This window comes from Marmota monax, unplaced genomic scaffold, assembly GCF_021218885.2.
Source record: "Marmota monax isolate L192 unplaced genomic scaffold, Marmota_monax_Labrador192_F-V1.1 WCK01_AAM20220418_F8-fsc00001, whole genome shotgun sequence".
In the NCBI taxonomy this organism is placed as follows: domain Eukaryota; kingdom Metazoa; phylum Chordata; class Mammalia; order Rodentia; family Sciuridae; genus Marmota; species Marmota monax.
Window position 1 is genome coordinate 46,975,566 of NW_026693777.1, and position 23,731 is coordinate 46,999,296.

Here is a 23,731-nt window from a genome sequence, read left to right on the forward strand (position 1 = left end):
GCTGTAATTCTAATGTTTGTACCCACCACACATATCTAATGTTGAAATTCTCACTCTCAAGATGATGGTATTAGTAGGTGGGCCTTTGGGAAGTGTTGAGGCCATGAGAGTAGAGCTCTCCTGAATGAGATTAGCCCTCTAAAAAAGGAAGCTGGAGAACTAGCTACTCCTTTCTTCCATGTGAAGATACAGCAACTAGGTGCTGTCTATAAACAGACAGTAGATGCTTACCAGACACCAAATCTGTCAGTATACTGATCTTTGACTTCCTAATCTCCAGAACCATAAGGAATAAATTGCTGTTGTTTATAACCTACCCAGCTTATGGTATTTTGTTATAGCAGCCAGGACAGACTAAGACACTATATAGAGACAATAGGATGTTTTTTACATCTGGGAATTCTGAGCAAAACCTAGTGGAATTCACAGTTAAGAACATTTTTCAATCTCCAGACAATCCTGCAGACTTCAGGTTTAAATGGTTCTGGACTCCCTCTAGTGGCTCAACATTTTTGTGCATTAATTGATGCTCTTCAAGTCATAGAATTGCCAAATTTGGGATGATCTTGAAAACAAATAAGCAAAAGAACCACTCAATTCCTATTAGAATGCTTTTCCCAAAGAAGATTAAATAATTTAATGGTATTATAAATATGAATTCACAGATAGTTGAAATAATAGTGTTAGAAAAAGGTCTGTCCCAAAGGAACAGAAAGGATCGATAAGAGTTAAAGGTCCAGGAACAGGATCCCTTGTTGATTTTGTTTGAGACTTAAGGTGAGGACTCACCTTTTCAGGGAGGGTGAAGTGAACATTTCCTGGCTATATGGGTCCTACAAGGGCAGAGGATTCTAGTTTGACCTGTATGAAAAGCAACCCATCAGATTAACACAAACAACATGCAGTTTTCTTCACATCATATTCCTAATTTCAGAAAACGCTAAGGTTGAGTTAACTTTATTTGCCTTCTTATGTTTGCTCCCCTAAATTGGCTTCAGTCATGTCCCTTAACTGTATCTTCCATATGCCCATACTCAAAATACAAGTAGAGAAAAATCTTTTTTTTTTTTTTTTAATATTTATTTTTTAGTTTTCGGCGGACACAACATCTTTGTTTGTATGTGGTGCTGAGGATCGAACCCGGGCCGCACGCATGCCAGGCGAGCGCGCTACCGCTTGAGCCACATCCCCAGCCCGAGAAAAATCTTAAATTCATTCCACTGATCTTTCATTTCCTGGTTCTTCTATATTATAGATATTCCTAAATATGCTGACTCTTTTACATGACAGCCCTTTACATACTTAAGACAGTTATCATGTCCTTATTAAGTCTTCATTCTCTTTCCTAGATCCTCACAGTTACTTGGAACTGGAATTAAAGAATCTTCATTGAGGTACAGGCATCATGATGAATAACTTAGTAGGCATTTTACTCACATCTTTAGGGGTCAGGAAAATGGCTTTTTTGAGAATATGCAAGACAATTATTGAAAAGCCTGAAAGCAGCTGGGGTACTGTGGCATACACCTGTAATTCCAGTAACTTGGGAGGCTGAGGCAGAAGGATTATAGCTAGTTCCAGGTTAGTCTCAGAAGTTTAGCAAGACCCTATTCCAAAATAAAAAAATAAAAAGGATTGGGGTCAGTGGTAGAAGAGCATCCCTGGGTTCAATCCCCAGTGTATATTGGTGGGGAATGGGTGGGGAGAGCGGAGTCTGAAGGCCAAAGAGGACAGAGGCTAATGAAATTAAGGGAATGTAAGAATTACCCATTTCTGGACCTCCTCCTGCTATTTGTGCTATTTTTTTGGGTGCATTTTAAGTTGTTCTAGCACTGGAGTTGGAAAAGTAAAAAAGAGATAAGTTACAGTAGAGTCTAGAAGTCTTTCATACTGTTTGCTATTAAGTTTAGATAGAATGAGACCAGGAATTAGCATTGGTCCCAGATCCAAGAATACTTTCCATTGATTTGATAATATACAATCTGGGATTATTTGCAATAGAAACTATATAACTGCATCCCAGCCATTTAGGCATTCTGTTTGCAATCAGTTTTGTTATTTCACAAATTTGGGTTTCAGTGAAGGTGAGAAAAATAGAGGTAGGAAGATGTGAGCAGGATTAAAAACGAGGCATATTTGCTGGGTATGGTGGCACACTCTTGTAATCCCAGAGGTTTGGGAGATCAAAGCAGGAGGATAACAAGTTCAAAGCCAGCCTCATCAATTTAGCAAGGCCCTAAGCAACTTAATAAGACCGTTTCTCAAAATACAAAATAAAAAGGGACAGGGATGTGGCTTAGTGGTTAAAGCACCCCTGGGTTGAATCCCTGGTTGGAAAAAAAAAAGGCATAGCTTCTTGCCTTTAAATATGTCATCCCTTTTAATGAAAATTAAAAGGGATAGGAAATGAATTTCAGCTGATAAGAGTAATTACTTGCGAAAACGCAGAAAGTAGGTGGAAAAAGAAAAGTAGGCAGTTGTTTTAATAATGTAGACAGGTATAGTCTCTAATCCAGTTCAAGACTTAGTAGTGCTATGTCCCAAATAGCCTTTTAATGCCAAAGAACATTCAAAGGAGTAAATCAGGAATCGGAACAAATGTACTAGTATGCTACAAATGCATCGGATAGCCTAGCTTTCCTTCTTTCCCCTCTCCAAAGGATTTTAAATGTCACACTGTGCTCCTCTCCTTGGTGCTTTTCTATAGAAAGGCTGGACCACCCCAACAGGTTAGAATTTCGGTTATGGAAGGTACCAAGGTTGTTAACTCAGCTAATCCGAGTTACCTAAGACATAAGCAATATGACACCCCCTAAATACTGTTCCCATGGGGGACAGTTGGGAGTTTCTTTACCAAAAAAAACGAGTCTGTAGGCTGATACTCCAATAGCGGCAATAGTAATGAAGCAGACCAGGTACCCTCACTCCAAAGACCCTTGCCATAATTAAGCTTCTCCTCTTGTCAAATCAGCAACATGTCTACAGGAGTTATTGTGATTGGTAGTTTCCTCCTTCCTATAAACGCCAGGTTTGCGCACAAAAGGTGTGACAGAGTTAGTCTGTAAGCTTGCACAGAATATATTATCTCTTGGTAAAATTATCTCTTGTTTTCTTGGTAAAACAAACAAACAAACTTGTGAAACCTGTGTCTGGTCTAGAGGAACAGAAAGTACTTGCCATGTGAGCCTCCAAGTGCTCCCCTCCCACTGGGTATAATGTTAAAAGAATTTCCATATCTTTGATCAGAGGAAGAATTCTTAGGCAAGCGCCACCTCTGAACCCTGCAGTCAATAAACCTGCTTCCTGAAAATTTCTGGGGTGTCCAGCCTCTCCTGTCCTACTCAGTAATGCCACGGTCCCAGGGCCAGGAAAAAGAATTTGCAATGCTGGTGACTCCCAAGGTCCCAAGGCCATACTTAATGGTTAGCTTACGTTGCCTCCCAGGCACCTGTAAACACCACCTCCATAAAGCTCTGGGCTGCTCAACTTCATCAAATTGGACCAAAACTTCCCCAGAGCCCAGACGTTGTCTCTTTTTCCTTGATATCTTCACTCAACCGCTAGCTACTGAACACCATCCTTAGCGCATGCGCGCAGCCTGCTTCCGGTCCGGGAGCGCGGTGTGTTTGGCCTTTCCGTCCGGATGGAGTTCCTGCTCCAGCTTCCTAGGACTGAGTCTTCCACGTGCCATGGTCCCGAACTCAGGTCCTTTCCCTGAAGGGCCCCTCTTAAAGCTGCTACCTGTAGATGCTAGGGACCGGGGCACCCAGCGCTGTCGCCTGGGTCCCGCCGCCCTCCGCACCTTGGGTGCGCGTGTGGGCTCGGCAGTGAGGATCTTGCTGCCCGAAGGCGGCTCCTGCCTCTGCACTGCCTGGCCGCGGCGGGACGGAGCTGATGGTTTTGTGCAGCTGGACCTGCAGTGCGCAAGTCCCGGGGCGGCGGTGGGGGAGCGGGGTTCCCCGGGGACTCTCAGCCTGAGCCGCCTCAGCCTGGTACCCTGCCCGCCCCTGCGGCGCCTCTCTGTGTGGCCAGTGTTGCGAATGCCCGCAGGCGCGCCGAGTGCCCCGAGTCCAGCCGCGGTGCTGGAAGCCGCGCAGGAGCTGCTGAGGAACCGACCGGTCTCCCAGGGCCACGTGGTGGCCGCTCCGCCGGGCGACCCAGGCCCTGTGACCGCCCTGCACATCATCGGCGGGACACCCAACCCGGATCCAGCGGGGCTTGTCACCCCTCGAACCTGCATCGCTCTCTGCCGGGAGCCTCCGTCAGCGGCGGAGCCACAGCCCGAGGTGTCCCTAGGGGGCCTTTCGGAGGCGGCCGACTCGCTGCGGGAGCTCCTCCGCCTGCCGCTCCGCTATCCCAGCACCCTGGCCGCGCTGGGGCTAGCTGTGCCCCGTGGGGTGCTCCTGGTGGGTCCTCCCGGAGTGGGCAAGACCCAGCTGGTGCGGGCGGTGGCCCGGGAAGCGGGCGCAGAGCTGCTGGCGGTGAGTGCTCCGGCGCTGCAGGGCTCCCGGCCTGGGGAGACGGAGGAGAACGTGCGGCGGGTCTTTCAGCGCGCCCGGGAGCTGGCCAGCCGAGGGCCTAGCCTGCTTTTCCTGGACGAGGTGGACGCCCTGTGTCCGCGGAGGGGCGGCCCACACCGGACCCCCGAGAGCCGCGTGGTGGCCCAGGTGTTGACGCTCCTGGACGGCGTCTGCGGGGACCGCGAGGTGGTTGTTGTGGGAGCCACCAATAGGCCAGACGCGCTAGACCCAGCACTTCGCAGACCCGGGAGATTTGACCGAGAGGTGAGCAGCGAGACAGGTTAGCCCTTTTGTCCCTAGAACTCTGGCCTCTTCTTGCCCTGCCTGGTTGGGTGCTTCGAAGCATTTGCGTCTTAGGTTTGGGAGTCAGAGGCTCGACTGGGACGTCTTGTAAGGAGCCCTTAAGTGATCTGTGAGTCAGGACCTGTTTTGTCCAGAATACATTTGGGGTTATTTTTGCTGTACTGTTCCTGAAGATCAGTACTGTAATCGGCAATGTTAATTCTTAAGGGAACTAGGTCTGCTACGAAAGTATTAAACGCTAGTACATTTGGAAGGACAACCAACAGGCAGGATAACTTCAAAAGTGTGTTGAAATAAAAAGGGTAAAGGCAAAAAAGACCTAAATCAAAGCAGGCATAAACTCATTGGGATTTATTCATTCCTTATCAGGACACCAGTATACAGTGTACATTTGCTCCTTGAGTTGCCATTAAGGTTAAATATCTAGCTAGGCAAGGTGATTCACGTCTTTAATCCCAGCAGCTCAGGAGGCAGGAGAATCATGGGTTCAAAGCCAGCCTCAGCAACTCAGAGAAGCTCTAAGCAAATCAGCGAGATCCTCTCTCTAAATAAAATTATAAAAAAGGGCTGAGGATGTGGCTCAGTGGTTAAGCACCTCTGGGTTCAATCCCAGGACACTACCAAAGAAGTTTGAAGCTTAGGAATTAAGTAGTATTTCACTTCTGTATTAGACTCTAAAAGTGGAATAATAATTGCACACTTTTAGCTTATTATTGTACAAGTTGGTGAAGATAAAAAAAATTGAAGCTGTAAACTTAATTTTTTTGTTTTTGTATTGTCTATAGGTTATCATCGGGACTCCCACACTTAAACAAAGAAGGGAAATTCTACAGGTTATTACCTCAAAGATGCCCGTCTCCAGTCATGCCAATTTGGGTCTCCTTGCAGAAATGACAGTTGGCTATGTTGGTGCCGACCTGACAGCACTCTGTAGGGAGGCAGCCATGCACGCTCTCCTTCACAGTGAAAAGGTAAGAAATATTGTTTACCCTCTACATTAATCTTTTTATTAATATAATAAATTAATTTTGGAGTTCAAAAAAGGTGGTAAGTATGTTTTCTAACCTCTTCAGGAAAAAATAATTTCCGTAGACTGAAGATTCTTAGAGTTTTTGACTTCAGTTGTAACATCAAGATTGTTCTTTGTGGGCTGGGGCTGTAGCTCAGTGGCAGAGCACTTGCTTAGCAAGCGTGAGGCACTAGGTTTGATCCTCAGGACCACATAAAAATAAACAAATAAAACATCATCTGCAACTACAAAAAAATTTTTAAAAAAGAGTGTTCTTTGATCTTAACCTTCATAAGGATGATTTATCAACCTGAATTTTGAGAAACCTTTTTATCTAAATAATTTATATCCTTTCTTAATTCTTTTTCCTTTATTTTTACTCTTGTATTGAAGGTAGGAAGAAGTTATGTGAACTTATGGGTTTGTTGCCAAAACTACTCAAAGTTTTAATAAGTCCCCTGTGTAAAGGTATGAGAATATATGTCCTTTGAGAGACAGATGACAGTACCAGGGGATGGGAACAGAGATTTACATTTCAGATTTCATCTACTTTAGAGTTCCATGTTTGACCTTAAACACCTCTGGCTTAGGTGGACCAGTCACCTGCTGTCATCCTAGGGTGGAGCCCACTGCTACTTCAGGAGGGGCCTATCTAAGCATAGTTACCACAGTTGACGGCTGAGTTCAGAAACAACCCAGGGAAAGTGGAAGGAAGAAGGGCAAAAAGGAAGAAGGGACAGAGACATCTGGGAAGGTACTGGCTCCATCTTTTTCTTCTTTTTCTCACTAGGCAGCTGAGGGGCTACTGCTGCCTCTGTCTGTGTCAGGGCAGACAAGGGATCTGTTAAAGGTGGTTGAACTTTTGTGGAGAATTTCTGTTAAAGGACTAGAAATGTTAAATACACACCCAGAGGAAAGAATTTATATGCCTGAAAAGGTTATGAGACTCAAGTGTTCTAGAACTATAAATAAGATTTTCAAATGTTGGTATTACCTAAAAATTAATTAGTATTCTGGTACCCAATATCTAATATTGCCATACAGTTAAAAAAAAAAAAAGCTGTAGTCATGTGCTGCATAGCAACATTTTGATCAACGACAGGCCTAAAAACACAATCAAAACTAAGAAAAATACTTTTATCCCAATTTCCTTGATATAGAAAGAACTCTTATAAAATCAATAAGCTAAGATCAATAATCAAGAGTAAATGGGTAGTAAGATAGATAAATGACAATAAAAGGAATACCAGTAAACATGAATGAAAAGTCTTCACTTTTAGTTACTGAGTGTGTGTGTGCGCATGTATCTGTGCATCTATTTTTTTAATTTAGGGGAACTATTTGAGAATGGATTGCATACCTTTTGTTCCTTAATATGTTACTATCTGTTTCTTAAGAATAAGAATGTTGCCATGATCACAGTATAGTCATATATAGTTAATATTCTCCGGAAATTTAACATTGATATAAATATTATCAGATCTATAGTCCATAGTCTTATTTGGGTAATTCTCCCAATCTTTCCAGCATTTTTTTTCTCTCAAACAGAATCTAGTTCAGGATAATAGATTGCATTTTTTTTTTAGTCTTTTTAAAAATCACAATTTTTTTTTTTTTTTCCCTGTGAGGGGAGGGTACCAGGGATTGAACTCAGGAGCACTTAACCACTGAGTCACATCCCCAGCCCATTTTTTAATTTTATTTAGAGACAGGGTCTTGCTGAGTTGCTTAGGGCTTCGCTAAGCTGTTGAGTCTGGCTGTAAACTCACCATCCTCCTGCCTCAGCTTCTGGGATTATAGGTGTGTACCACTAAAGTACCACAAATGGAGGCATACATGTCCATTGGTTCCTCATTGGTGATGCTAATTTTGATTAATGATCAAGGTGGTTTCTAAATTTCTCCACTGTGTAGCCACTGAGAAATTTGTGGGGAGATACTTTAAGGCATGCAAATATCCTCTTTTTATCAGACTTTGACATCCCTAGATGTAGTATCTTGTTCTTGCCAAAAGAGCCTTTACAATGAAAGTTGCAAAAAAGGTGACTGATTTCATCATTCCCTCACAGTGGTGAGTACCATTTTTTCCTGTCACACTAGGAGAAGCTTAAAAGTTTGGTAATATATAGAGTGTTGAAGAGGTAGCAGGAGAACAATAGCTTCATATTACTAAAGGAGAATAAATTGATGCATTTTCTTTTGAGAACAGTTTAGTAATGGCTGTCAAAATTGTAAATGTAAATACTCTTAAACTCAGTAATTCTACTTTAAGGAAATTATTATATAAAATATAAAGATTTTCAGTTGAAGCTTTTTTTTTTTTTGAATAACAAGACTAGGAACAACCTAATGTTTGTCAGAAAGAATGATTATGATGTGTTTATTCAATAGTGTATTATATGTTTGTCAAAAAGAGTAACAGAATCATTGATTGACATGAGAAAATCTCTTAAGATAAGCGAAAAAGACATATATAATATATATTTATATATAGTATATATTATATATATAAATATATGATATATATAATTTATATATATAATATATATTTAATGGTTCAGTTTGCTTATCTGTTTAACAGGGTGTACATATATGCTTATTGTCATTAAACATACTAAAAAATACGCTAGAAAATGTTGGCATTCTCTGGGGATGAATACTAGTAGGAATTTGGGAGATATTCAGTTTTTTTGTTTTCTGTGTATAAGTTTCTTTCATAATGATAACAAAATAGATTTACAAATTCCAAAAAGTATTTTTTAAAAAGATTTGTGCTTGTGTACCACAAAAAAGGATCACCTAATTTTTTATTTGATTTTGCTTTTTTGTGTGTATTTCTTCAGAACCAAGACAATCCTTTGATTGATGAAACAGACTTCCTTGAAGCTTTTAAGAAGATTCAGCCTTCATCATTTCGAAGTGTTATTGGATTGATGGACATCAGGCCTATTGATTGGGAGCAGATTGGTGGCCTTGAAGATGTAAAACTGAAGTTAAAACAGGTAACAATCTGCTTAAGCTAGAAGAATATTAGAGATTAATATTCTGTGCTTTTACAATGAAAACAGACTGCATTGAAATTGCTCTTGCTATGATCACTAATGTGATCTTGACACCTAAATCCAACAATCACTTTTCTGTCTTTGTTTAAGTGGACTTTTGTAGACATCAAATTAACTTTCTGCTTTCCCACCTCAACCCTATTTTTGTTGTTTTTTCTTTAAAGAGTTTATAATCTAGCTAAGTGTGGTGGCTTAGGATGCTGAGGTGGGATGAGATAACATATTCAAGGCCAACCTTAGCAGTTTAACAAGTTCCTATGCAATTTAGCAAGACCCTGTCTCAAAAGAAAAAACAAAAAGGACTGGGGATATGACTCAGTGGTAGAGCACCTTGAGTTCATCCTCAATACCTGCAAACCCCCATCCCCCCAAATTTAAAATCTAAAACAGGATTCAACAGATTTTTCTGTAAAAAGCCAGATAGCAATTTGTTTTAAGGTTAGTGAGCCAAACAGTATCTGTCACAGTCATTCAGTTTCATCACTGTAGTGCAAAAACAGCCATAGACAACACATAAATGAGTACAGTCAGCCCTCTATCCACAGGTTCTGCACCTGTGGATTTAAATCAGTATAAAAATATTCTAGGGGAGGAATTGTATCTGTGCTGAACACATTACAGGCTTTTTTCCTTGTCTTCATTCCCTAAACAATACATATAACACTTATCTATTTTATTAGGCATTATAAATAATCTAGAGATGATTTAAAGTACATGGAGGATGTGTGTACATTGTATACAAATACTATGCTTTTTTTCTTTTTTGGTATTGAAGATTGAGCCCAGAGTCTTGGAGTGCTAAGCACTAAACTACACACTCCGGCCAACATAATTTTATATGAGAGACTTGAGCATCCTTAGATTTTGGTACTCAGTCCTCTGTAGATACTATAATTGTATTCTGGTTAAATTTATTTATGAACACTGAAACCATAATTTTCACAAAATACTATTTTATTTTGACTTCCCCAAGATTTAGAAATGTAAAAACTATTTTTAGTTTGTGGGTTTTAAAAATAGGGGCAGTGGGTGTTAGTTTCCTCTGACCTCTGATCTGCATGGCTGTAAGACAGGAACTGGTAAAAACACAAAATTGCAATAAACAGTCAGTATGGCATAGTTGTTACTGATTTTCTATCAGTAGACATTTCTTCTGGTTATCAGGACTATTGACTGGCCTGTCTATATATAACCCTATGGCTCTCAAAATCAGTGCGTTCATAATCCAGTAAGTCAACTACTAACTGACTGAATTCTCTGTCTCAGTGAAAGCAGCCAGCTACCCATCCCTTAGTCAGAACTTGTGTTCTAAGAGCAAGTGGCCGGAACTGAGTCCCAACCAAAAATACAGTTCCTTTTTATGTTTCAAATACCCATCCCTTCCATGCCATTTCTACTTTGACATTTCTAACCTTGTAATTTTTGTAGACAAAATCATTGCAAGAAATTTCTAATTGGTCTCCCTACCTCTAGCTTTAGTTCCTTCCAATGCTTTTCTCATGCTCCTTTCTTAGTGTAGACTTAAAAACTCTCATTTGTGTTTTGACTCCTACCTCTACTTTAACTCCATTGCTTCTACTTTCTCCCATCCTCTCCACTGCTCCTGCTTAATGTTGGAATAAATTAGATGGTTTCAGGCACATCTTGTAGTGTTCTTTCCCCTTGGAATGCTCTTTTCTAGCTATTAGTTAATAATCCTGTTTCCCTAACCAGAATGTGTGTACATGAGGTTCAGAATTCAGGGGTCTTGTCTTTTTGTAGCAGTTATATATCAGTAATTAAGAACAAGAGTGAGTGCTCTAGAGTTATATTCCTGGCATCAGACTTGTTTCTGCCACATTACTAGCAATAAGAGGTGGGCAAGTTTAACTTTTCTTTCTTTTTTTAGTCATAGTTGGACATAATAACTTGATTTATTATTTAGTTGTAGGTGAACATAATACCTTTATTTGTTTTTATGTGGTGCTAAGGATTGAGCCCAGAGCCTCGCATGTGCCAGGCAAGCGCTCTACTGCTAAGCCACAACCCCAGCTCCAAGTTTAACTTCTTTAAGCTTGAGTTTCTGCATCTGTAAAATTATGATAATAAAACCATTTATCTTAGAGACTGTCAGGACTCATTGACTGTTTGGTACATTTGTTTAATGCCTGCTTGGGGCTGGGTCATTCTAGATGTTGAGGATTTAGGGGTGAACTTTGCTTATATTCCAGTAAGAACAGAACAGTAGACCCAACATGGAAAAATATTAGCAAATAAGTGCTCTAAAATATAGGTAGCAGCATAGAGAATAATGAGGAAGAGGTTCTGCTTTGGCTAGGGTGGTTAGAAAATACCTCTCCATGGGAAATGGATTTGAACTGAGACCCAAATGGTGAGGAATAGCCACACAGAAATCTTCTGGGAAGTTCAATCAGAGAGAACAGCAAGTAAAGGCTCTGAGATAGGAGTAAGCCAGATGTTTGGGAGATAGATTATGTAAGGCCTTGTAACAAGTAGGCAGTTTGGACTTGGATTTTATGCCAGTTCTGTGAGAAGTCATTGAAGCGCTTTCAGTAGGAAGTGATGTGGCCTGACTTAGTTTCTAAAATCCTTAGCTACTATGTAGAGAATAGACTGTATTTCAGCTCATAACACATACCTGAGAAATGTTGAGTGAACTGAATGAATTTACTGAATTATTTTATGTTTTATTATACTAAAACAATTTTTTAATCTCTTTTTGCATATTTACAGAGCATTGAGTGGCCTCTGAAATTCCCTCAGGACTTTATTAGGATGGGCCTGACACAACCAAAGGGCCTTCTCCTCTATGGGCCTCCTGGATGTGCTAAAACCACCCTGGTGAGGGCCCTGGCCACAAGCTGTCACTGCTCTTTTGTTTCAGTGAGTGGAGCTGATCTCTTTTCACCTTTCGTTGGAGATTCAGAAAAAGTTTTGTCTCAGGTTTGTTCTTTTTCTCATGCATTTAAGTTTACTTTTTATCTTTTATTTCATATCTCATTAGATAAACCTTATTTTAAAAAATATTAGTAGTTGTGTTTTAAATCATAAAAGTTTTACATGTTTGTTTATAGAAAATTTAGAAAATACAGAGTAGTTTAAGTAAGATACCTTTATAATCCCTCTACCTACTGTTAACTTTTTGTTGAATTGCCTTTGTCTTTTTTTTTTTTTTTTTTAAGCAAAATAGAAGTCAGGTCTTATCTTTCTACAGCTTTATCCTGCTTTTTTAATTTAACATATCTCTTTTGAAATTTCATATTAAATATCCTTTCAAAATATGATTTTAAAGTCCTACATAATACTCTATTATTCTTTGATTTATTGATTCCCAGTTTCTTAGGCATTAAGAATCTTCCTTTTTGTACTTTAAAAATTATAGTGGGCTGAGGATGAGCTCAGTGGTAGGGTGCTTGCCTAACATGCACAAAGTATTGGGTTTAAAATAAAAATAAAAGTTATACGTAGTAGTGCAGAGAATGTACATTCAATGAATGGTGTATAATTATTAGCTTTTTAATATTTTTTTCTCCAACATTAGGTATTTCGACAAGCAAGAGCAAATACTCCAGCAATTGTGTTTTTGGATGAAATTGACTCAATCTTGGGGTCTCGCTCAGTTAGCAAAACAGGATGTGATGTTCAAGAGCGAGTTCTTTCCATTCTCCTGAATGAGTTAGATGGTGTGGGACTTAAGACAATAGAAAGAAGAGGAAGTAAATCAAATCTACAGGGTAAATACCAGGAGCTGAAAAAAATGAAGAGGTATTTATTAGCCAGAGCACATAAAAAATCCAGACCGACATTAAATCGAATTCTTACCATGCTCTTGCTTTACATGTGCTGATTTATTTAGAGGGATATATGTAATTTCATTTTGACTCTGTGTAAAATATAAACGTTAATAAGATTTTTAAAGGGCTGGTGGAAATTGTGATTTGGCGAGGAAATGTGAAGTAAATTTTATAATTATCTTTGATGTATATGAATGTAAATATTGTTTTCCGAGTCTCTTTTCCAGCTAGAGTTTGATTTCTATTTAGTATTCCTAGTAGATAATTTTTCAATTATAAGGCATCCATGAGATTATCAAACCAAATCTTAAGAATACAGGAATTCCTCATATAGTATTTGGCAAGTATTCATCCATCCTCTGTTAAAGTATTTGGAACTCCCTGCTTGGAGGGATTAGAACACCGAAGAACAGTTCCAATTATTCAGTTCAACAAATAATTTTAATTGCTTATTGTATACAAGGCCTTGCTCTGACTGCTTTTAGACATTTCTTCTCTTCATCCAGGATTTACATGCTTGCAGCTTAGGTTATTTGTCATTCTTTATGTCTCTGGAAAGAAAAATAAAAAGTAAAGTAAATCCCCTTGGGGATAGATAACCAAGAATTTTCAGAGCCTTACATTTCTACTTGCTGAGTCATTTGCTTCTGTCATTTCAGGTAGTCCATTTAAGTTGTAATCATTGAGGGTTCAAGTGTATTCAGGTCACCAGGTAGGACAGTTTTTTGTGCTATGAGGCTTTTCATTGGTTCTCACATGGAAAAACAGTTTCTCAGGACTATCCACTCCCTTCCTGCACACAAAGTAGCTCTTTGATGATGATATGTTTCTGGAATACCTTGATATCAAGAAAGTGGTCTGGTTAGGAGGTATAAACATTCTGGTCCAAAGAAAAAGATATCCCTATTTAAAAACAAATGGACCTTCTGATGCATAACTTGAAAAAAAAGAGAGAATAATTTATTGATATTACTTTGTGTCATATGTTTTCCCTCAGAGTTTCAAGAAGTTTTTAATCAAAATGTCATGATTGTTGCTGCAACAAATAGACCTGATGTGTTAGATGATGCCTTATTAAGACCTGGAAGATTGGATAAGATCATCTATATTCCCCCTCCAGATCAGAAGGTACTCACAGTAGACATTTACTCTGAACATTCTGAACACCACATCAACATCTACATTCCAAGAGCTTGACAGAATTGAATTCCAAACTGAACATAGTTGAACATAGTGTCCTCCTCACACTGGGCTTTCAGTATCTCCTTGCCTGATGGCCCTTCATAAAATCGTAATCTTGATCTGCTCTTGGTGGATACCTGGCCCTGCTTTCAGAGAAAGATAAGCCTAAAAGTAAGGTAGTTACCTTGTGGTAGTGTTGTGGCAGACTCAGTGCTGAGTCCTGAATCTACTCAACCTTATTTTGCAACTGGAATGGAGGAATCCTAGAGTGTTGAAAAGAGGTTAAAAGGGTTTTGGAGATAATCTGGGTTAGCATCCTCATTTCACAGAGGAGAGATTTTAGATTACAGAGTTTATGCAATGCATCCACAGTCAGTCAGTAAATCCTTTGTCCTTAGCATCTTGAACCACTGACAGGGAGTGGCAGAAGATTCAGAATGAAGTTTTTTTTTTTCCCCCCTTGGGCTTTTATCAAGTTTTGAAGAAATTTTTAAAACATTAAAATGTCTGTAAAACTTTTAAATTTTATCTGATAATTCATATATTTTTATCTTAAATTGTTCTAGTTGTACTATTTGTACCCAAGAGATTTGTCTTATGTCTTAAAGAGATCTATCTACAGTTGGCTATTTTAAAATTACAAAATATTATAATATTATAAAAATATTAAAGTTTTTTATGAGTTGATTATTTTTACCATGGTCACGTGGGCCATTGAAGACTTAATTTTTCTTACTCTTCAGAAGTAAAGATGTGATTTTTTTTTTTTTTACTGTTTGATTTCCCCCCCCCCACACACACTTTATCTATATATGATAGATAATTCAAACTTAAAATGTTTTAATATATTATTGTGTCAAACATAAATGTTAATAAGATTTTTTATTTTGTTCCAGGGCAGGCTTTCAATTTTAAAAGTCTATACAAAAACCATGCCAATAGGACCTGATGTTTCCTTAGAAAACCTAGCAGCAGAAACCAGTTTTTTCTCTGGAGCTGATCTTAGAAACCTCTGCAAAGAAGTAAGTTAATTAGTGAAGTAATCAATGTATGGTTCAAAACATTTCATCATCTATTCAAATCTTCATTCGCTCAAAAACATTAATTATAAGACTTCTGTGTAACAAATATCATTCAATAGGAAGCAGACAGGGGTGGGCCCTTTCCTTAGAAGGTAGATACACATTAGTAGGGGAGGGAGCAGAGATTGAAATATGTAGAGTTGAGGAAATCTAAGGTGAACATGTAGGAAGGACATCAGCCCAGAATTGGGACATCAGGGAAGGCTTTTGAGAGAAGATATGTAAACTGACGTTGATAAGCTAATCAGGGAGTCAGCCAGCTAAAAGTAGAGGGAACTATTTGAAGCAGGGGGCATAAAATGTGAAGAGGATTAGAGTAAGAGATGATCTGAGCCAGGCGCAGTGGCTGGGGAGGCTGAGCAGGAGGATCATGAGTTCAAAGCCAGGCTCAGCAACAGCGAGACGCTAAGCAACTCAGTGAGACCCTGTCTCTAAATAAAATACAAAATAGGGCTGGGGATGTGGCTCAGTGGTTGAGTATCCCTGAGTTCAGTCCCCAGTACCCCCCAAAAAAGTGATGACCTAACATTACTGAATCTTAGAGTGGAGAAAGACAAGAAATAAACCTGGAGAAATGGACAGAAATCTGATCATATGGGCCCTTATAAGTCTTTAAGGACCTTTTAGGTTTTATTTTGAAGGCAGAAGACATTACAGGTCAGCTTTAAATGTAACATTCAGAAAGCACAGATCATAAGGATATGGTTTATGGAATTAATATAAAGTGATCATGCTTTTTAACTACTACTCATATCAAGAAATAGAATGAATATTATCAGTACACCAAAATTTTCTTTTGGGCCATTTTCACCTCTGTTCCCTACACTTCCAAAAGGGAACCACTTTCCTGACTTAAAACACTGGAGACTGGTTTGACTGCTCTTGAACTTTATACAAATGGAACCTTATAGTATATAGTGTTTTCTGTCTGCTTCTTTAACTTAAGATTGTGTTTGAAACTCATCTGTAGTTTTATGTGTAGCTATAGTTTGTTTTGTTTCCATTGCCTTATAATCTAGTATATGAACATTGTTCATTTATTTGTCCTTTCTTAAAATTTTGAACTTCTCGGTTTCTACTTTTTTACTATTATGAATTCTGCTGCTGTGAAAAGTTTTGATTGGTGCATGTGTGTAATTATGTCTTTCATATATATATATTCATATGTATATATGAATATATATATATTTACAAGGAGAATTTCTGGGTCAGACTATATGTTTTATCTTTTCTTTTATTATCTCTAAGTCTTAAAACTTTCCTACTCCAAGATCAAGAACTGTCTTATCTTTAAAAATATATATGGACTCATTATTCATTATTCTGCAGCTTGCTTTTTCTTTTTTTTTCCATTTAAAGCTAGAGTTTTAATGTTGGAGAAATTCTGGTCGACTCAGTGGCTTTTAAATCACTTTTAACTTTTTAGCTTAATGTTTTTAATGACATGAATATTGGAATTCTGTGAAGTGAGACTGAGGTTTTGCATTCAGATTTTAAAGTATTATTGTAGATCATTCATTTTTTTAAAATGAGCAAATTAACAATTTTCTGTTGGTTGTCATTTATAGGCTGCTTTGCTGGCTCTACAAGAAAATGGACTGGAAGCAACCTCAGTGAATCAGGAACACTTTCTACAATCACTTAAGACTGTAAAACCATCCTTAAATCACAAGGACTTGACTTCATATGAAAACTTATTTAAGAAAGAAGGATTTTCGAACTGGGCAGATATTTAAAAATTACATCTTTGTTCAGTTGTTCACATTTATCTAAGTGTGAGCTTGCTTTTGGTTTCCAACTTCACACTTTTAGACTTTGTGTGTATATTTTCTGTAAATAAATAAAAATACAGATTTGGGGATGTAGCTCAGTGGTAGAGCTTCCCTAGCATGTGTAATGCCCTGGTTTCAACCTGTAGCACTGCAAAAACAAAATTAAAAATTTTACACTTTATAAACTAAGGCTTATCCTACTTCTAAAAGTTATATTAAAATACTATAATTTAGGAAGAAAGCATATGTTTATATTTGTGTGTATGTTGACTTTGTAAGGGTAGTTATTTTTGGCTAATTGCTTTTTTGTAACTTTGAAATAGTTTTATGCTTATAAAAAAAGTTGCAAGAATAATATATATAAAGAACTCATATACTCTGTACTCTTAATTCAGATTCACCAATTTTTAACATTTGCCACATCTTCCTCCCTAGTATTTTGCTGAATAATCTGAGAATAGATTGGCATGCATCACTTAATGATGGGGTTACATACTGAGAAATGCATCATTAGAGGGCTAAGGGTGTAGCTCTGTGGAGCACTGGGTTTGATCCTCAGCACTACATAAAAATAAATAATGGTATTGTGTCCATTTGCAACTAAAAAATTTTTAATTAAAAAAAGAAATTCATCATTAGACAATTTTGTTATTGTCTGAGTGTCATGAAGTATACTTGCACTGAGATGGCTACAATATCACGAGGCAATATAATCTTATGAATCTTCCATCATATGTGGTCCATCATTGACTAAAAGCTTGTTGTGTGATATCACAGCATCCAGTTTAGGATCACACATTTTAGTTTTCATGTCTCTAGACAGTTCTTCAGTCTTTCTTTGACATTTTTGAAGAATATAGACCAATTATTTTATAGAACAATTGGTCTATGGATTTGAGTTGTCCAGTGTTTTGTTATGATAGATTTAGGTTATATATCACCAATGGAACACTCATGAGTAGCATTGTGCTCTTAGTACCACAGCTGGAGATGTGTGTTATCTGTATATTATTGCACCAAGTTTTCTTCACTTGTTTATGGTTTCTCTATATCTACTGTTTTTCCTTTTGTAATTATAAGTAATATTTAAGGAGATAGATTGCACATCCAATATTTTTGTGTTGTATGATTGCACATACAGTACAGAATTTTAAAATATTTTTTGAGTTGCCATTGAACACAATACCTTTATTTATTTATTTTTATGTGGTACTGAGGATCAAACCCAGTGTCTCGCACATGCTAGTGAGCGCCCTACCACTGAGCCACAACCCTAGCCCCTACACATACATTTTTATTTTCCTTTATTACAGAAGTAATTAAGGATATTAGAAAACACAAATAAACATGAGAAAATCCTTTGGAATTTAATCTTCCATCGCTTCATGCATGTATAGATTTTTTTTTTTTTTTAATTTTTAAAAATAATGATACTGTAAAACTCTTGTTTCTCTCACCGAAGGATATCTGATAAACATCTCACTGGGCCCATTCTTCAGTCACAAGGTGCAGTGCTCAGTACTGGGATGTAAAGTGAACAAAGCAGACATGGCACTGACAGCCCAGAAACATCAGATAAGTTAGTTCATTAGAGTGGTGGGAAGTGCCACAGAAATAATAGGGCATAATGACAACACAGTGCTTGAAATATATGAAATCATAAATAGTAAGCAGTTGTTGAAAAGTTTCTTGTTTCTGATTGGAAACAGGATCATAAGGAATGGGAAAGAATCATGTGGCTTATAAGTATGCAATATAATTCAATTAAAATTATTTTAACCTTCACCTTTGAGTATTAGGAGAATCCTTAAAACTTACTAGAATTCTATGTTCCTTACTGATTGTTGTTTTTGGTTTTGTTTTTCAATACTGAGACCTAATCCTGGGGTAGTCTGCTAATTGAGTCACATCCCCAGCCCTTTCTGTTTTTTTTATTTTGAGACAGAGTCTCACTAAGTTGCCCAGGCAGGCCTTGAACTTGGAATCCTCCTGCCTCGGCCTCGCCAATATCTGGAATTACGGGCTCACACCATAGCATCCAGTTTCCTTACAGGCTACTGAACTTACAGAACAAGGCAACCATTAAACCTTTGCCATACACACAAGTTCTGTTAAACCCTGCCTGGCCTGAACCTCAATTTGGATATCTGACTGTGGGCTCCTTGTTTCTTCCTTGAAAAAATTGCTAGTAGTCAAGTTAGAGATTTAATGCCCATACTTGTTCAAGGCTGAATTGTTTGAAAATGTCTTTAAATTGTAATTACATTACAACTGAAATATTATAGTACATTATAGTACAATTATAATAAAATATTACTATTGATTATATCATAATTGAACTTTGGAAGCCTCCCAAGAACCATGACCATATATATATATATATCTGCTCTTATCGAAATGCCCAATAAATGACAGTCTGATAAGAATTTTTTTGGATTCAGTTTTAATCTGACTTGAGGATGGCTCTGGGAAACTTCCAGAACAGTATTTTAATCTGTAAGAAAATTAACACTTCAGTTTCTAAGCACCTCTCTTCTGGTGGGGGCAGGGCAAAAAGACAGTCAGGGTAAATAATTGGTCCAACCTGGAGATGGGGGCCGGTTCCAAAGGGAAAGAATCAAATGCTAATGCCTCCAGAGCCCTTCCCCCTCCTCCCCTCAAGCTGTTGCCAAGGTTACCTGCCTACAAGGAACTGTTCTTCTGAAAAGGTTGTTAAGGAAGCACCTTTTGGATGGCCCTTTTCCTGCCCTTCTGGGCAGACATGGAGAGATAACCTTAGAAGACATCCTTCCCACCTTTTGGCTCATCTTTTGTCCACTGGTCACATGAGCATGATGGGGAGAGGAGAGAAGCAAGAGAACAAAAGAACTCTAAAATTTATAAAAGGGACAGGACACCTCCACTTCTTTGAACACCCAGCTCTGGAGAAGTCTATCTCTGTTCTCTCCTTTACATAAAACTCGCTTTCTAAGCTTGCCTCCGCATTTCTTGAGTGTCTAATCTTCAACATATGGGAAACGGGAACTTGTCATCGTATCACTGGTATACTGGGAAGTGTGCATTTTTTTTTTCCTGTATACTGAGCTCAAACTGCTTTCTGGCCACATTAATAGTCCACCTTAAATAAAATATCGACCACCTTCAGAACCCACCCCCCTCTTTTTTTTCTTCTCTCTCTCTTTCTGCAAATCCAGAATTATAAACCTGGTAACAAAAACACTGAAGGGGGCTGGGATTGTAGCTCAGTGGTAGAGCATTGTCTGGCATGTGTGAGGCCCTGGATTTGATCCCCAGCACTACATAAAAATAAACAAATAAAAATAAAGATATTGTGTCCATCTACAACTAAACAACAACAACAAAAAAAAAAAACTCTGAAGGATGAGTGTCAGGATTAACATAGTCCTCTATAATGGTTGGACAGAAAGAATTTCAACAAAAAATATTTTAATAATAGAATATATGGTTTTTATTTATAATGTCTGAGCTAGCCTGATTATGTTCAAATTCTGTGGGTACTAAGCAATATGGCTCAATGTGCCTCCACATCTGGGTAGTGGTAGTTAGAAAAGGTTCTAGAAGTTTCTGGTAGTTGAGTGTGGAGAGGCAAAGCTCCCTAAGGAATTACAGGCCATTGGAGAAGTTACAAAGAGTAATGTTGGTTAGTGTCCCAAATGGACCAAAACAAATTATATATAGCCTTGAATTTCCCAAAAGTTTAATACACCTAGTTATTAATGCAAAGCGAGAAAAGTGTGGCTTTCTGGGTTTAATTCTCATTGCTGCAAATAGAAATAAGCAGATCTTAAAGGTTAATATGGGCACACATCTGTAACTATTAAGTAATGTTTGAATTTTTAAGATGTTTTATTCAGAACATTTCCAAACATAAAAATGAAATAGTATAATGATACCTACCACATATATCGAATGATTAATATTTTGCTGAATTTGGATTTTAGTTTAATTATTATTTTAAAGTAAATTTCATATATCACGATGTTTTATCCCTTAAATATTTCCATTTACAATCTCCAAAAAGGGGAAGGGGGATTCTTAATGTAATACCATTATTGTTAGGTAGTTGCTAGCAATGAGCAGTGAAATGCATGGTAAGATCATAAAGTGTTCTCTTTTTTGGGGGGGATGGGGGGTGGGTACCAGGGATTGAACTCAGGGGCTCTCGATCACTAAGCCACATCCCCAACCCTATTTTGTGTTTTATTTAGAGACAGGGTCTCACTGAATTGCTTAGCACCTAACTTTTGCTGAGGCTGGCTTTGAATTCCTCCTGCTTCAGCCTCCCAAGGGGCTGGAATTACAGGTGTGTGCCACTGCACCCGACACAAAGTGTTCTTTAAATTACTTTGGGGTCTGTCTTTAAACTACTTCCAAAGTAGACAAGAAAGCAAAGGGTGGCAGTTAGTTTTTAGAAAATAAACCAAAGCAAAAGGAGCTAGTTGGAAACCGTGTTAAGAGGAAAGAATCCACTGAGATCGATGTGAAGTGAGGAATTATGACTATGTCTCCAATAGTCTGGGAATGAAGATTCCTTAGTAGTGCAGGTGCACTAAGGTAACTGACCAGTTATTGACCTTGGTGCCCACATTAACATGGGATTGACTTGTAAATGAAGCCCCCCTAAATAGGATGGCCACTATGACAGTTCCGGAGAGGACCAACTAAGGTCAAAAACTCCACCACCCAACTTGAAGTAGGAGTTGAACACCTGATCGGCAAAGAGTACAGAAGGTGGTCCCCAATTCTCCTGGTAAACATCAAACAGTAATAAAATTTGGGAAGCATTGTCTCCTTTGTCGTTCTCTGCTTGGAGACTGTCCACTCTCTCCCTTGAGGGTGCTTTTTGCTTAAGCCTCACTTTTCTTTTACTTTATTTTCACCTCCCTTTCACTTCTAATAAAGTTCTCTTGCAAGACTTTTGGTGTCTGACTTTTGTCGGAACATAAGAATGGAGGTTTGGAGTTTCAGCTCCCTGCTTTCCTGTGACATTATCACATCTAACAATCCACAATACAGACAGTCCCTAACTTACAGCAGTTTGATCCATGATTTTTTTTATCTTTATGATGGTGCAAAAGTGATATACATTCAGTAGAAACTACCTTGAGCTTTGAATTTTGATCCTTATTCTGAGATGTGATTGATATGTGGTATGATATTCGTGATGCTGGGCAGCAACAGCAGCTCCCAGCCAGTACCACCCCCCCAGTCTCCATCTTCTTTTTCTGGACCTTCTGACAAAGAATCAACTTCTCTATTGCATACTGTATTGCTAAGCTGTGATGTTCAGTAGGTTAGAAGTATTAGATGCGTGTTTGGCCTGTGGTTTATCCACATGTAACCCCATTGTAAGTTAAGGAGCATCTGTATTCCTTTAACAGTATCTCCTGTCTGTGCTCTATTTAAGTCTCAAATGTCTTTTTGCAGTTGGTTTGTCTATTTGTACTGTCAAATATGTACCCCCACCTTTGAAAAGTTTTCTCAGACTCCCCAGAATTAATCAGAATAAATCACCTGTCTTTGGTACAACATCATGCCTAGGGTTAGAATTACTTACAGACATAGTTTGTCAACACCTTGAGGTACTTGTTTTGAGCACCTTATATCTTGTCTTTTAAGTTCTATGGTGCCCCAATTCCCACACTAATGCCTAGACTGCTACAGCATAGCAGTAAATTTTGAAAAGAAGTGATATTGGCAAAGTGGGGCTCTGAGTTTATAATCATCATTAGGCAAGGGCTACACATTTTAATTTAATTTGGGAGTCATGATTCATTCCCATAATATTTCTTCCTCTTTCTCTCTCCCTCCCTTTCCTATGACCCTTTTTCTCTCTTTCCTTTATTCCTTTCTCCTTCTCTCCCTTCTTCTCTTTGCTTCCTCCTTTCCTCCTTATTCCTTGAAAAACATTAATTGTTAACAAAACAAAGCTTTTTCTTCTTCTTCTGAACCTTCTGACAAAATAGCCTTAGAAATCTTAAGGAGAATCTTTAAAAAACTTCTCCAATTCTATATAACACAACCGGGAAGAATCAACTTCAAATTTTCTTTTAAGTCCTTTGAGTAGATCTACCCAATCAGCAAATGTCTTAGGTTACAGACCTGGGATTACACAATAAGAACACTTGTCAAAATACAAAGGTTGACAAATAACGGTTATGGTCCCTTCAATACAAATCTTTTTGCAAATAATAAAACCTATTCATTGAATGACCATTACAGGCAGGGAAGAATGCTGCAAGCTTTACCAACATTCTAACATTTATACCACTCTCTCCTAAGTTTGTCCCCGTTTTACAGGTACTTAAACTGAGACTCATATCAAAGTCAGGTGTGAGCTGTGTACTCAGGTCTGTTTTACTGCAAAGCCTGTATCTCTAATCAAGATGGGATTGAAATATAGCTGAAATAGATTGAAATAGAACATTCCCAGGGAACATGAAGATGTTTCCCTTTTAACTTTAACTTACAGATTGATTTCAAACTGTTTTTAAATAGCCAAGTTTCTGCTCTTAATTGATGTAGCTAAGAGCAGCACAGGAGTGCAGGTGTGGGACGCCAGACAGAGATCTGCATTCTCTGGTGGCCTTACATCTCCACTCACTTGAACATCTCTGAGTCTTAATAAGTACCCACCTTGCAAAAATGTCAGAGGAGTGAGACTCAGTGTCTAGCACACAGCCCTTGGCTTAGTGAAATTTATATCATTATTTCCTAAGCAATTTGGGAGGAGGTGAGGTTGCCATGTTAGGAGAGATGGGACCCAAAGACAAGCCAGGTAATGTGGTCGTTTGCAGAAACAGACCATCTCGGGTTGATTCTTTTTATTCTTCATCTTTAACCCTGATTTTTTTTTTTTTTTTTTAGTTATAGATGGACACAAGACCCTTATTTGTTTTTTATGTGGTGCTGAGGATCCAACTCAGTGCCTCACACATGCTAGGCAAGCGCTCTACAGTAGGGCTACAACCACAGTCTTAACCCTGA

At 38.4% G+C, this 23,731-nt stretch overlaps 1 protein-coding gene across 5 annotated transcripts; it reads left to right on the forward strand.

The window, feature by feature from the left end:
• The first annotated feature begins 3,607 nt into the window (after positions 1-3,607).
• Afg2b (AFG2 AAA ATPase homolog B) lies at positions 3,608-17,095 on the forward strand. Of its 5 annotated transcripts, XM_046461777.2 has the most exons (9): positions 3,612-4,784; positions 5,609-5,794; positions 8,675-8,833; positions 11,627-11,836; positions 12,435-12,658; positions 13,211-13,215; positions 13,685-13,815; positions 14,766-14,891; positions 16,520-17,095. In XM_046461777.2, the coding sequence occupies exons 1-9, from the start codon at positions 3,690-3,692 to the stop codon at positions 16,685-16,687; spliced, it is 2,304 nt and encodes a 767-aa protein (XP_046317733.1). In that variant the 5' UTR covers positions 3,612-3,689; the 3' UTR covers positions 16,688-17,095. The 5 variants fall into 5 exon arrangements, 3 of the variants coding, with proteins under 3 accessions (XP_046317732.1, XP_046317733.1, XP_046317730.1); XM_046461774.2 differs by lacking the exon at positions 13,211-13,215 and having other exon boundaries at positions 12,435-12,627; XM_046461776.2 differs by lacking the exons at positions 13,211-13,215; positions 14,766-14,891; positions 16,520-17,095 and adding an exon at positions 13,347-13,399 and having other exon boundaries at positions 3,608-4,784; positions 13,685-13,782.
• The last annotated feature ends 6,636 nt before the right edge of the window (positions 17,096-23,731 follow it).

Bases quoted from the DNA above. Each gene is read 5' to 3' on its own strand.
- Afg2b (XM_046461777.2), top strand. From the start codon at position 3,690: ATGGTCCCGAACTCAGGTCCTTTCCCTGAAGGGCCCCTCTTAAAGCTG. The intron at 4,785-5,608 runs GTGAGCAGCGAG...TATTGTCTATAG, and splicing joins CCGGGAGATTTGACCGAGAG to GTTATCATCGGGACTCCCAC. The intron at 8,834-11,626 runs GTAACAATCTGC...GCATATTTACAG, and splicing joins TAAAACTGAAGTTAAAACAG to AGCATTGAGTGGCCTCTGAA.